At 39.2% G+C, this 14390-nt stretch overlaps 1 protein-coding gene across 3 annotated transcripts in view; it reads right to left on the bottom strand.

Moving 5' to 3' along the window:
* The window catches only part of LOC122877771 (collagen alpha-1(XXIV) chain), a 96430-nt gene that overhangs the window by 36230 nt on the left and 45810 nt on the right, over positions 1–14390 (bottom strand). For all 3 annotated transcript variants that reach the window (XM_044199785.1, XM_044199786.1, XM_044199787.1), the window contains 10 exons: positions 12837–12890; positions 12501–12545; positions 12223–12276; positions 11614–11667; positions 10632–10685; positions 6538–6591; positions 6398–6451; positions 4828–4872; positions 4569–4622; positions 3656–3700 (listed from right to left, as the gene is read on the bottom strand). In XM_044199785.1, the coding sequence (XP_044055720.1) occupies positions 3656–3700; positions 4569–4622; positions 4828–4872; positions 6398–6451; positions 6538–6591; positions 10632–10685; positions 11614–11667; positions 12223–12276; positions 12501–12545; positions 12837–12890 (513 nt within the window). The remainder of the gene's footprint in view (positions 1–3655; positions 3701–4568; positions 4623–4827; positions 4873–6397; positions 6452–6537; positions 6592–10631; positions 10686–11613; positions 11668–12222; positions 12277–12500; positions 12546–12836; positions 12891–14390) is intronic.

Below are 14390 nucleotides of genomic sequence, written 5' to 3'. Positions count from 1 at the left end.
TGGAGTAACCCACCGGGACACTGTAAGCTACCAGAACATCTGAACCTAACTGAATCTCAGTGTTATTGTAATAATTCACATGACTGCCCAATTGCAGACCATGGTCTCACTTCTGGCCAACCACAAAAGCCAGCGCGGTCAGACTGCAGCTGACGCTGGTTGAGGGCCAATTTCAAATGCTGCATTTTCTCCTTGCAGAATGATATATTCACATAGTTGGTTAGGTTACGAGATTCTCCATGACTGCTATTCTTACTTTGGTCACATAATCATATAGTATATATTCTTGTTATTTACTTTTTAAAAATCTTTTTTATATCCCTCTGTGTGTAGAGAATGAGAGAGAAAGCAAGTCAGAGAGTTAGAGACACACAAAAAGAAACTGACTGACAAAGTGAGTTGGACAAGGTGAAAGACAAGAGACAAACCACTAAAATAAACACAATGAGATTCTGTTCCATTTGCTATTCCCTTACTCAGCTAAAAAAGGCTAAAAGCCTCAAAGTGGGCATCATCATCACCTAAAGACTATTATCCTGTTGGATGCAAGTATAGCAGTTGAGCGACGATTAGTAGCAGAGTGTCTGTGAGGGGAAACAGCCTGCAGGCATGGGAACGGGAGCTCTAAATTGACCTCAAATCCCTTAATTGGGAGACGAAGTGGGACGATGTGGTACCCTGTATCATTTAACAGAAGGAAATGGTTTTCATTTGACAGGGCCTTGACATGATAGCTTATACATTGCTGTTTTGAAGTGATCTGGTTTCTCAGACACAGCATGGGTTATAAAAGTACTGGTATGACCTCTAACCTTAAGTTAGGGAAGAAATATAGCCCACGTCACACATTAGGGTTCTCTCTCACGTGCCTCTTTCTCGTACACATATATAAGTACACACCGAGTCACTGACATAAAAATCAAAGCCCAGAGGTTGACATATGAACTACATTTCAAAGCACACCTGTGGTTGCCTTTGGTAATTGAGGGCTGATACATGTTTATTAGGTGTGGACTGGAGGGTGACTTAAAAATGGAACACTCTAAATCGGCTAAAATACACTACACTGTAAAAACCTCCAGTAAAATTTCACTTGAAACTGTTTATGGGAGGCCTCATGATAATACAGGGGCACTCGGTGAAGACAGGCGTCCTAAGGCTTCCTTGCATCGACCCTGGGTTAACCTGCACTAGTCAACATCAGTTTCTTACACATCTAATTTATTTGGAAAGTGATGTAATAGCATTCATTAGAGCCACCATATGTTTTAGAGTTTTTTTTTTCTCTGCATAGTCCCATGGCTCCTCCTTGGCTTCAAAGGTCCCTCTAGTCAGTAACTGCTTAATCCCTCTCATATGTGCACTGCAGCAACACAGTCCAACATGGCCCACTTGGTTGCCTCCACTATGCACAGAATGCAAATATTAACATTAAGGGGCCTCCGAGAAGGACGGACATACTTTAGATGTTCAGAGCAGTTGTGTCCATGAGGATTTTACAAAGGGGAAACATGTCCCAAACATTTCTCTAGAGTATTTGTGTTAAAGCATTAACTGAAGCATGAAACAGAAAGACAGACATATGAAACTGATTTTGCAGATAATTGATTCATTTAGAAACAATCCTAACACAATTGTTTTGGGACACTTGCAAAGCCACTTGATGGACAAAGACCAACATCTTTTTGGATCAAAATTTTCTACTTAAGTTATTATACTTTGACAACATGCACCATAAGTATGATTCTTGGGAAACAACAGACATAAAACACACTTTGGCAGGCTTTGAGCCATAAACAAACGTGCAACCCATATGAGGTGACTTCCACAGAGGATCTCTGATTGGTGTTTCTTCTGTTCTACAGTGGTGTTCTGCCAATTTCATGATGAAAACACTATTTGGTGGTGGGAGAGGATCCAAATTTCTCTTAACATTAAAAGTGGGTCACGAAAAAGACATTAGAAAATGCTTCCATCACATTTGTCACACTGGAGGATTTCATTCACACTTAACTGTGGAAGCATTGCATCATTATCTTAATGTAATGTGTTAGAGGTGGGCGGTATACCGGTTCCGTCACCGGTGTCACGTTCTGTCACAACATGGATTTCGCAATACAGTCATTACCGTGAAAAATGTTTTAGCATATTAAAACTAACCACTTTACTGTGGCTGCGATAACATGCAGTGAGAGGATTATGCACGTTCTTATAGAACTGGAGTTCCATCCAGTAACTACTATTTTCCTCACTAACACCGACCCACACGAAGATGTGGAAGGTAACGTTAAAACTCTTGTGTGTGCGCTGCACCTGGTCCAAGCAGGGATTACCCTGGAGAACAAGCTGCAGCATTAAAACCTAAAACAATCTCCCCTCACTCTACCCCTCCAGGACGGTCTACTGACAGTCGCACTAGCACATGCTCTGCAGAAAAACACAAAGAGAGAGTTTCCTGTTTATGTAGGACAACTTATGGTGTTATTTTGTAAAAGCTTGTAAGTACACCTGTTGATGCAATGTCATTCGGTAACACGTTGGTTTCGATCGATTTGATTGGTGACGTCATTAACAACAAGCCTCTTCCACACGCGGCTCACCTGCTGTTCTGAAAATGGAATCGCGGGTGAAAAAATCCAAAACGGGAGTTGTGTTTTTTGAGCGACTTTATAAAACATAGTGCTGACGAAGAAAGTCAACAGCGCAGAAACATACGGGAAAGAGAAACAGAAAGAGGCAGGCGGGGCAGGCCGGTGTGTTTGTGCAGAGACCAGAGGCGTAGGTGTGTGTGTGTGTGGGGGGAAAAGAGAACTGAAGGGAAAAGCAAGGTGAGCAGATTAAAGTAGCTTGTGAGTAAACATAAAATAAGGCGTAGAATTAAAATTATGAAATAAGAAATAACCTGTGTTCTTTTAAATATTATAATATATATAATTATGTAAATATATGTTTTGTTGCAGAATAATGCCCTGCAGTGGATACTTTGTTTCTTGTTACATTTATTTGTTTTTAAGAGAAAATGATTGAATAAAATATTGAAATATTAATGAGACAAGTTTTTGGGTAAATGAATTCTTATATTAATCGATAAGGAAAAATCGATAAATTAGACGTTAGATCAACCGACGAATCGAAGAAATAATCGTTAGATTAATCTTTTGGTGCAACTCTAGTGTGCTTTGTTGTTACATGAAAGCCCCGGTGTTATGTCCCAATTGGGTTTCAAACTGGTACCCGTACACGTGCACACAGTGTGCTCATCTAACAGCAGATTAAATTTCTTTTTTCGTAGCTGGCTGTGATGTAGTGCTCACTTATACAATCATATTAGACAGTATGAGATGCGACTTGAAAATCTGCAGTAATATGTTTGTGAATGTGTGACGAATCTGGTGACAGAGGCTGACCACAGCTGCTGCTGTTTGTGTGTCTGTTGCTGCTGTATGTAAATGTACCATTTAATAGCTTAAAGATTGATGTACACATTACATTAAATGTTTTAAGGGCAGGAACTAAAGCTAATAAAAGCTACAGCACAGGCTCCACATTGACACTCTTAAAGAGAGATTTAATGAAAAGCTACAAATCCACAGCAGGATGGCTATTAATTAATGTCAGTCCTGTACATTACAAGTGTGGTGTGAAAGCAACTTACTTGTGGTCCGATTTTTCCAACATTTCCCATATCCCCTTTCTCTCCCTGCAAGCAAAAAACATCAAACAGTGTGCTGGTTAGCTTCCTGTAATTACAGAGATCTCTGTCACAGGATTCACAGGATATTACAAGTGTAAAAAGGAACACACACAGAGACTGCATTGGACTGTGAATAATTTTGTGTTGCTTCTCATTGTGGTTTGCCAATATGTATGATGACAGACCTGGAAGAAAATGTTCTTTCCTGATTAAGAGAACGTTTACAACACAGTAAGTCTAGGCTTACAATAAGTGGGTCACACATACATCCACAACATGGAGACACTGGCGCTCAGAGGTAAGCACTAGACCATAATTTAGAATAATAAAATCTTGAAACACATGATACCATGATCATAGCACTGCATTTGTGGTGGCTGCAAAAGCCAATTACAGCCAATTAAATAGGGTGAGGAACAGGTCTGGAAAGATGTGGTTTGGTGAAGTAAAAAAACTGAGAACAAACTGACAGTTAAACAATTTAACCTGAGAGTACAAGCCATAAGACTGTAAGTGTCAGTGTCCTAAAGATGGAGGTATTCAGTCATGGTAAAGTAGATATAGCAGATAATTCTCATTTGTTTGGAATTACAGGTATTTAATGGCAGGAAGTTAACGAGAGGAAAAAATAGGCACAGCACAGTATATTACAACAAATACACAGGCATTCTTTTAATTTTTCAACTTCTAATAATTTGTCATGGCAATTGATACAGACTAAATAGTTCACCAGTAATGTACAAATGAAAAAAAATAACAATCTATGCACAAACCTAGGTACTTCCTTTTATACACACATTAAAAATTAGACATTAAATATTGAATTATCTTTTTTCCTCTTAGTACAGTTACTAAATTATGAAAGTAGACTGACCTCTAAACCCTCTGGGCCAGGTTCGCCTATGTAGCCTTTCCTTCCAGGTCTCCCCTACAAAGACAGGCAGACAGACAGACAGACACACAGGCAGAAGTAATGATCAAAAGACACCAAAGCTCATAATGTGTTTATCACATCTCATCATGGCTGCTTCCTGATAGAACATCTAAGTGAATTGTTTCATTCAAACCACCTGCAAAAGGCTCAGTTTGTGTGCATGTGTGTATATACAGTATGGGAATCTGGGAGTTCTTACAGTAGGGCCAGCGCTGCCAGGTGGGCCGAGTGGTCCTTCATCACCCTGCAGAAACACACTACAGTTCATCATACACAAATATTTGCAAACATACACACACAAACAGAATCCAACAGACAAGTAACTACAGCTGGCACACCAAACAATATGAACAAATGCACACAAATTACCATTCCATTTGCATGACTTCTAACTCTCAACATTAAAGGTCTTAACCTGCCTGCTATTTCATCACTCTCTGATAGAAATTCCATTTTGCTGATGATAACTCATCTTGGAGAGCCAAATAGGGACAGTATTTTATCATCACATTCATACTTAAGATTACACAACATGGCTGAACAGCTTGACTTACAAGTAACAAGACTTGCACTGTACTGTACTGAAGTACTGAGGCAGATGCTTTGCATGCTACTTTCACTGACAGTTGCATTTGTGAAAGGGTCAAAATGGCATGCAGCTTAGTTACATATGGGGAAGAATCTTGAGTTTAACCATTTCAATATGAACATACACAGCCAGTCAACCAATTCTTCTCCAGTTCAGTGATGCTCTCCAAAATGGCATATTTTCTTTATAAGAAAGCTACCTCAGAAATTACCGCATAAGGGAATATAGGTTGGAATGGAATATTGTTTCATAATAGCGTAAATCTATTTTTGAATACACACACACACACACACACACACACACACATATATATATATATATATATATATATATATATATGTGAATGACAGACAAGAGATGAACTGATTCAGAAGTAGTATGAATGCATTCATTTTGTGAGTTTGGAGTAAATTTGGTGACAAAAATTAAACTTGACGACATTTGTGATAAAAAAAAAATACTATAAGTGAAAGTAGCAACACCAGTAATGGTAAAGCACTGTTCATTTAAAGAACAAAAATGAATCCACTTTAAAAATATGCATTCCTCTGCAGTTTTATAAAGTCTCGCAAATTGGAAATAATCCATTTAAAGATGGTACTCAAGTACAGTGCTTGAGTACATTTATTTTGTTGCTTTCCACCTCTATGCTTTCAGGTATCAAACTTTTAACAGCTTTGACTCTGTGCTCTACCTGACTGTGGTGCTGTGACTCCATACCAGGAAAGTCTGTGCGAGAGGGGAGTACATTGGCCAACTATACCTCTGTGAGTGGTTGCCAGGTCAATGCTGTAACATTCAGTACAATAGAGAAGTGTGTGTGTGTGTGTGTGTGTGTGTGTGTGTGTGTGTGTGTGTGTGTGTGTTGTACACCTTCCAAAGGCTTCTGTTTCTTTTTTTCCAGAGCTGGAAAACTTTCAGCCTTGTTTTTATATGTCTTGAATCATGACTTCACCCAGTGGAACATGCCCCGAGAGATAAAAACTCCCACTAGGATCTAAGCTGCAACTGTTTGAGATATGACTAGATGCTAAATGAGAAGCACTGTGTTACTTAATCTTGCCCCAGACTAATGATCCAATGGAAATCCCTTGATGAGCCATATTTTCCACTTTTCTGTATCAGTGAGACAAGAACCGAGCAGACGTGTAGAATTAAGTTGGATGTTGAATCGTCTCACCTGTATTCCTTGTGGCCCCCGTGGGCCTTGGGGCCCTTTGGCACCCTGCAAACCCTGAAACACAGCCGAATGCCTGAATTCAATTGGATGATTTTAATGGATGAATGGCTGGAGAGAGAGAGAAAGAGATGCTGTTGTACCTTTGGTCCAGGTGGACCGTTGGGCCCTGGTACTCCAATGTCCCCAGGAAACCCCTTGCAAAATCAGGAGGAGAGAGACATTATTATTATATGTTGTTATTATTTCACCTGTCATGAGTCACATGACTAATTGGTTGAAACTGATCCCACACATTAAATCAACTTATTATATCTCTGTGTACATTGCAGGAGGGGTAGGATTGTACTGCATTTATGCATTGCATTTGTAAAATTCAACCATCAATATTTCAACAGGACTAAAAGTATAAAGCCACACTAGCAGCCCCCATAGGCCTCAATCATCATTGCACCACACTACAATGTTGGGTGGAATGGATACTGACTGACGTACTGTACATACATAATGATTGATTTTATTGTTCTCAGAGCCATCTCGTTACAACTGCTAAAAGATGAAACCTCAGAATCACACTACAGGCCATGTAAAGTAAAGGGCAATGTTGAGCAAATGCCATGGCAGTGAAGTGGTAGTGCAATTAGCCTGTCACATATCTAATATCCTAGTGGAATTTCTGATGTATCGGTGGCAAGTGAGGGAAAGGTCATAAGAGGTTATCTAATGACCAAAGTGAAAAGACATTGTCTAGATAAATCGTATTTTCATCATGTTATGACCTTTTGCGAACACATCGCAAAACACTGCCTGAAACATGATCAATAAGACAAATCATTTAATTTAGAGACGGGCACCGAAACCCGGTATTAAACGGGGCTAGTATTTATTGTCACGCTGCAGCCTCTGCCCTGCTCTCTGTGTCTGAGCGGAGCTCCTCCACATATACACATATGCATGCAGAGCCGCAATGGAGACAGTGAAGTGAAGATAACTCGAAGATTACTTGAGTTGAGGTCAACTACCCCCACAGTACTGTAAGTGCAATAAAACCTTTGCGAGTAAAAAGCCAATACACCTGTTCAATAAGCATAAACATGTAAACATGTAGAAAGTGATATTTTAATCTGCTCTGTCTGCAGTCTCTCATATGTTTTACACATAGACAGCGCGCTACCTCGGCTAATAGTGAATTGTTACAAATTCACTGTATGTAGTCTAACTGTTTATCTTAGTTTGCCACGCACCTTAAAATTGGCAAATTCTTGTAAACTTACTGCTGGCTGAGACAAACCAGCCCCTCCTCTCTCTACCAGGAGTACCTGCAGGTGAATCACATCAGCAGCAGAGAGGGGAGGACAGAGGACAGAAGGAAGGACTGATACTGACTGATGTCTGTGTCCCTTTCTTTCTAAACTTCGCTCTGTATATTAATGTCAGGAATATGATTAATTTATTGACATTTTAGACTTGTTTCCAGTGAGATATTATTGAGTTTATAAAGTGACTTTGCTGTAATAAACTTTACTGTTGCTGCTCTAGAAACAACATTTAATTATATTCAATTCTAATCCTGTTCTGACTTAAATCCTCTTCTGATTTAGAGACAACCAGGTTGACATAATAACTGTATAGCTAATATACACACTTCAATAGTTGTTTATTTATTGCAAATTATATCGTCATCGCAATACTGAACTAAGTTATCGCACATCGCAGAGTTTCCTCATATCATGCAGGACTACTAAGAAGACATTATCCTGTTCAGTAAATGTCATTGTTATTTGCCCATTAGTTTTTAAGATGCTCAAGAGGAAATTTTGACCTACAGCCAGTAGGCGATTTGAGGGGGGACGAGGGGGGAATGCCATACCCCTTGTTAGGAAAATGGCCAAAATCCGTCCCCCTTGTTAACCTGCACAAAAGATGCTCTGTGCTTTTTCTCGTAGTGGTGCTTCACATTTCCGCTTTTAATAATCGCCACAAACTCAGAACATATGAGACATACTGGTTTTGAACTGCCTGTGGGAAGACTGAACATGTGATTAAAAGCTCTGTTTCCGCTGTCTACTTTTCTCTTTTCAGAGCACGCCATGTGAAATTATTCCTCCAACTCGTCTTGTCTCTACTCTCCCTGTGTGTATGTCTCACTCACTGAATCGACTAGCGGGCCACTAAACCAGTGCCGTAAAGGCTAGAAAAGCTGCACCGGTTAAAATAGAAACGCTCCATCAAAACTTAATTCTCAACAACTTTATATATTCTCTACAACAGATGGGGAAAGAGAAAGTGCGGCAGCAGCATGACAGAGGTAGGACAGAAAAATAACAGAGCTTGGAGCAAAAGTGCCCTTGAATGCTCATAAACTTTTTTTTTTCTCACATCTTTGTGCCACAGACTGAGTGTTTATTTGACAATATAACGTAATGCCCCCCAGTTCAAGGGGCAAAAAATAGGCTACCTTCTGAAAAAAAAAAAAGGCACAAGGGAGCCCTCCTCGCCCTCTAGCTGGGGGAAAATCGCCTACTGCCTAGAGCTGGGAAAAGCAGAAAGGTCATGGAGTCACAACTATCAGTACGTTCATCCTCTGGTGTCCATGAATAGTATTAAGCAAAACCAATTATTTAATATATTGTGTACAAAGTCACAATTTGACCAGGTGGTAGTGCTAAAGGAAAGCTTGAGGAGTGTCTAAAATTTGAAAAGTTCATCATCTGGGGAGCATAAATGACCCATTAAAATTCATTGTAACCTGCAAGATTTTCATATTTCTTGGGTATACAGTAAGAAGAATTTTAATGGAGGCACTAGAGGAAAGGTCAAAAGATTACCAAAAACAATACAATTAATTTTCTGTGGATCACAAATATCTACAGCAAATTCCATGGTAATCCCTCCATTAGTATTCAAGATCATGTCAGGGATCAAAGTGATGATCCAGTAGAAATAGATCGGGGACTCACCAAAGTCATTAGGAATCATTATAGGGACCATGAATACTTAACAATCTGGCAAAACTTGGTAAGATATCTGTGTCTGAATTAGGGCTGCAACAATTATTTTCATTGTCGATTAATCTGATTATAATTATTATTATTTTCTTGATTAATGTATTAATTGTTTGATCAATACACCATCAGAAAAATGATTAAATATGCCATCACAATATAATAATTTTGTCCGACCAACAGTCCAAAATCCGAAGAGAATAAATTGACTATAGTGTAAGACATGGTAAAGCATCAAATCCTCAGATTTGAGTATCTGGAAACATAAAAAATGGGGCATTTTTGCTATAAAAATGACTTTTTAATAATTAATCGATTAACAAAATAGCAGATTATTTTTCTGTTGATCAACTAATCGATTAATCTACTAATCGTTGCAGCTCTAGTCTGAATGAAACGTGTTTTATTCCTATGTTAATAATGCCATTGCTCTTGATTGTCTATAGGCAATGCAAAGTAGTTCAAAGTATTATTTTCCACCATGTTTTATATGTTCATCTTCAGTTATAAAACGTCACCACAGCCTGCGGGCAAAACCTGAGACAATATGCAATATAGTCAAATCTGCATTTTTTAGCTACCTGCTACTTTAACCCTCACAACGACTTCCATATCTCTCTAATATCTTTATGTGATCATAATCCGGAGTGGGAGCATCCATAAAAGAGGCCATGGCTTGGCTCTGCGCCCACCACATTATACACACTCTAACAGTAAAGTAAAGATACAGCAGGATGATTATGTTTATAGCTATCCACTATCCATCTTTGCTCTACTCAGCATACGACACTGTGCCAAAGTACCGCAAAAAACTTTAAGTAATAGTCTCTTGTTCCACCTTCTTTGCCTTTTTCTCTGTCATGCTCCATTTCTGTGCATTTAAATATTGTGCCACTATTGTCCCCATTGACAGAATCTGAAAGATCTTCAAGTTTACTAGCCTGGAAACAAGGAATTAAAGTTATTATTTCAGGTATTAACTATAAAGTTCTGTCTGTACTGTAGATATAACTGGAATTTAACTTGTTACCCTTAAATTAGGGTAAACAACACAGTGAACTACCCACTGTTGTAACCTAAAGCTTATGTGCATTAGGCTTTTAACAAAAAGCACTGGTTACTGTTCACATAATGTGATCATGTTATGTGGACCTGCTCCTCCATTCTGAGAAAACTTGGTTACAAATAAAAGTATATGTTGAATATGAAAACTCATCATATGTATCTCCTACCTCTGGTCCTGGAGGCCCAGGTGGTCCTTGTGCCCCAATCTCACCAATTCTACCCTGTTTAAAATACAGAAAACACAATAAGACAAAAATAAATAAGAAACCACCTTAATTATTATGTTTTTCTTGACTGTTTTTTCTCATACAATTCATTTAAGTCTACATTGTGTACAGTATGAGCATGTTGTGCAGCTGCATTTGCAAATCTCTGGAAGAAAGTTTTGGTTTTTTTTGCTAGTGAATATTTTAGTCACAAGCAAACGGAAGCAGTTTGCTGAAACAATACTTAATTGATTGAAGTTTGCATATTGTTAACTTTAACAATACGTGCTAGTACAGCACTTCTTCTAAAATTACACTGGGTGAACAATGTGGTTATTGTGATTACTCGATGACTGTGGTAACTTGAACTACAGCAACTGCTGATGTTACATAGAAACTAGGTGCTCTGGAACAGGACAGCATCTGGACTTGTTTATAATGTATCCTGAAATGGGAGAGTTTTCAATGTTTCATCTATTTTCTTAATCTGGGCTTGTTTCTGCTGATAATCAAAAGAAATTGTTGTTTAAAGACATTTATTCCACTTCTTTCTTTCCTCATTGGAGGTCAATACCAGCAAGTGCACTATAAAGCCGATGTGTTGTGAATGTGAGCAAACTGACTTTAGTTTACAAGCTAACAAAAACAGAGTCTGGATCTCATTGTGGTACAGAAATCAGAATCAGAATTAGAAATACTTTATTGATCCCCGAGGGGAAACTCTTTAACTCTGCGTTTACTTGGCTTTGTCTATAAAAACTGTACAAAACCTGTATAAAATGGCATTCACACACACACACACACACACACACACATACAGACACATACATATAGAAACACACATAAACAGGCAAATGCACAAATAAATACACCTTCAGTAATGTCTGTTGTCTACACATGCACCCTTGGCTGCACAGACACATACACACTCACACGAACATACCGGTGGTCCTGGCTTCCCTCTTGGCCCAGTAGGACCAGGCGCACCAGCAGCACCCTGAAAGATACAGACATAACACTCTCAAACTGGTCGTACACACCCTTTGTGTGTGTTTGTTTTCATCCATTTCCATGTAACTGAGTGCATGCCAAGATGGGCATATGTGAACATACCCTTATTCACATAGGACAAACATTATGTGGTGACTTCATGTGATTAATATATCAACATCTGCATTTATTCAAACACAATGCATTTCTAATTTGTGGAAATGTGATTAATCTTTTCATAATTTAGCAAATGTTCCTCTATATATTATACTATTGTCCAATTACTTGTCAGCAGGAGGTAAACAGAGATCACTTCTGTGATGTTTAAACAATCAAGAAAAACAAAGAAATGCATTCATTCTAAAGGTATTATCACGTGACAAGTGAGTATTGTGTTGGAATTTTTACTTTACAAGGCAAAGTCATGACTGATTGGTGTGGGAATAAAATCTTTTATGATCTTTTTATTAACTGCTGGTAATAATAGTTCCATGAGCATAATATTCAGATGGTGTGCATCTGTGTGTTCCTTAAAATCTTACTTGTGTGACAGCAGACATACCTTATCACCTTGGTACCCCATCTCTCCTGGTTGGCCCCTGTGTCCCACTTCACCCTGAATTTCACAGTATCATACAGAGATATAACACAACACTACCCTGCTACAGTGATCAGAATATGACCATAGATAAGACTGTGGACATAGAACCATAACATAATTGAATTGTTGGCTGTGTTATCAAAATGTCACCAGGATCTCTTGTAATACGTCTAATTATGCAAGCTGGGATACTGACACATTACACACATACACTACAATAATATAAATATTTAGATCACCTTATCACCTTTCAATCCAGGCAGGCCGGCTCGTCCTGCTGGGCCCTGCCACAGGGAGAGGAAAGAAGGGAGGGAAAGTACAAGAATCAGTCAGTTAGAAAGAAAGAGAGGAAATGGGAACATTTTTGAAAGGAATTAGTGATTTCAATGACAGAATTCTTGTCGAAGCAGGGATCTGCAAATTAAGTGAAGCCAAGAAGGAGGATATGGTGGTACTAGATTTATGATGTGGAGATACATACAGTACATACTTTACAGATTACAATGGTTTGACAACTAACAGTACTTTATTTTCCTAAAATTTAGAGCATTTGCAGTAGCCAATGTCTAACCTACCTGAGGTCCCCCCAGACCAGGCAGTCCTCGCAGTCCCTCAGGCCCCGGGTCCCCCTGCGGAGGGAAAGAGGTTTACAATGGAATTTATCTATCACAAACATACAGATCCACACACACACTTCTGATACTGGCCCAGGGTTGTTACCTGACACTAAATGGCATTTTTCACACTAAATGTTTCCAATTTCTTCTTGGCAGGGACATTATTTTGACATGAACACGATCTGCTGCTTCCTACACAGAGCATTCCATTTTGTCACAACCTTACAATAGAACTAAGCCGTGTTGACAGTGTATCCAGTTGTTTTGTAAGGGCGTGGCCCTGCTCACTTCTGCCAGCTCACAACATCCAATCTAATTGACAGAGGCAAGGTGAGAATGGCTAGAATGTGTGGCTAGACCGAAAAACACTCTTAAGACAGTTAGGCTGGCCATTGATTGGGTGGTTTTCACTGTGACTGCTACAATCAACACAATGATGTTGTGGTGACAATGACAATGTGTGTTTCTAAGTATGTGCAAGCACATGCACATATGTACCATTCACACGGACACACACAAGCACATTATTGGTAAATGGACTTTCTAGTCTTCCGACTACACAAAGCGCAAATCACATTCACTGGTGCCAACTGCTCATCAGTTTAAAGACAAACAAACTAATCATTCACACACTCACAGCAGGAGCAATTTGGGGTTCAGTGTGTTGCCCAAGGACACTTTGACATCTGGGCTGGGGGAAGCTGGGATCGAATCGCTGACCTTCCGATTGGTGGACTACCCGCTCTACCGCTAAGCCATAGCCGCCAGGTGTAGCAAAGCACTATCCTCTATCCAAACAATCAATCTGTCATCCAGTCAATATGCAAAAAGGTGTAAGTAAGAGGCGAGTGAGAGAACATGGCTTAATTTTATGTCATCAAGGACATGTGGCCTAGGAGTCCATCTGGACCCTGTAAGACTGGTGTTTGATGCTGCTGAACACAAATCACATGCGCTTGATCAAAAGAGGCTTTCAACAGAGAACACATGAAAAATGACATACTGAAAGGAGGAGATAAGCCAAGAAAAATAACTCCCCCAAAACTCTGGTGTCTACCAGCCCAGCTGAAGTGATCTGGTACATCAACATCCCACACAGAGCCTTTGCTCAAACTGCTGTCAAAATGTAGCCTGACTGCCAGGTGGTTAAAGATCATCCAAACCATTTTCTCCCAAAACAAGTGATTAAAGACTCAACAAAAACAGATTGTTGCATTCCTGTATCTCTTGTTTCAACACAACTACTGTAGCCTCAGAAAATCCAATCAAAAATAAAATGCTTCAACACCCAGTGTATGATGTACTAGATTGTTTTATATACTTGACATGTAACATGCCAGTGGGGAAAGTACAGTTAAATTACTGTATATGCAGGCCTCACCACACCACTTGAAAATGATCAGAAACTGGTTGAAGAGTGGACAACTATTTTTGTCTCCACCTCACCCTTTTGCTTTTCATTCAGGCTGTGAAAGAGTGTCTGGCTGCATCACATTTTGTTGAGTCACACAC

This window comes from Siniperca chuatsi, linkage group LG6 (assembly GCF_020085105.1).
Source record: "Siniperca chuatsi isolate FFG_IHB_CAS linkage group LG6, ASM2008510v1, whole genome shotgun sequence".
Lineage (NCBI taxonomy): Eukaryota > Metazoa > Chordata > Actinopteri > Centrarchiformes > Sinipercidae > Siniperca > Siniperca chuatsi.
This window is presented reverse-complemented; position numbering and strand designations above follow the sequence as displayed.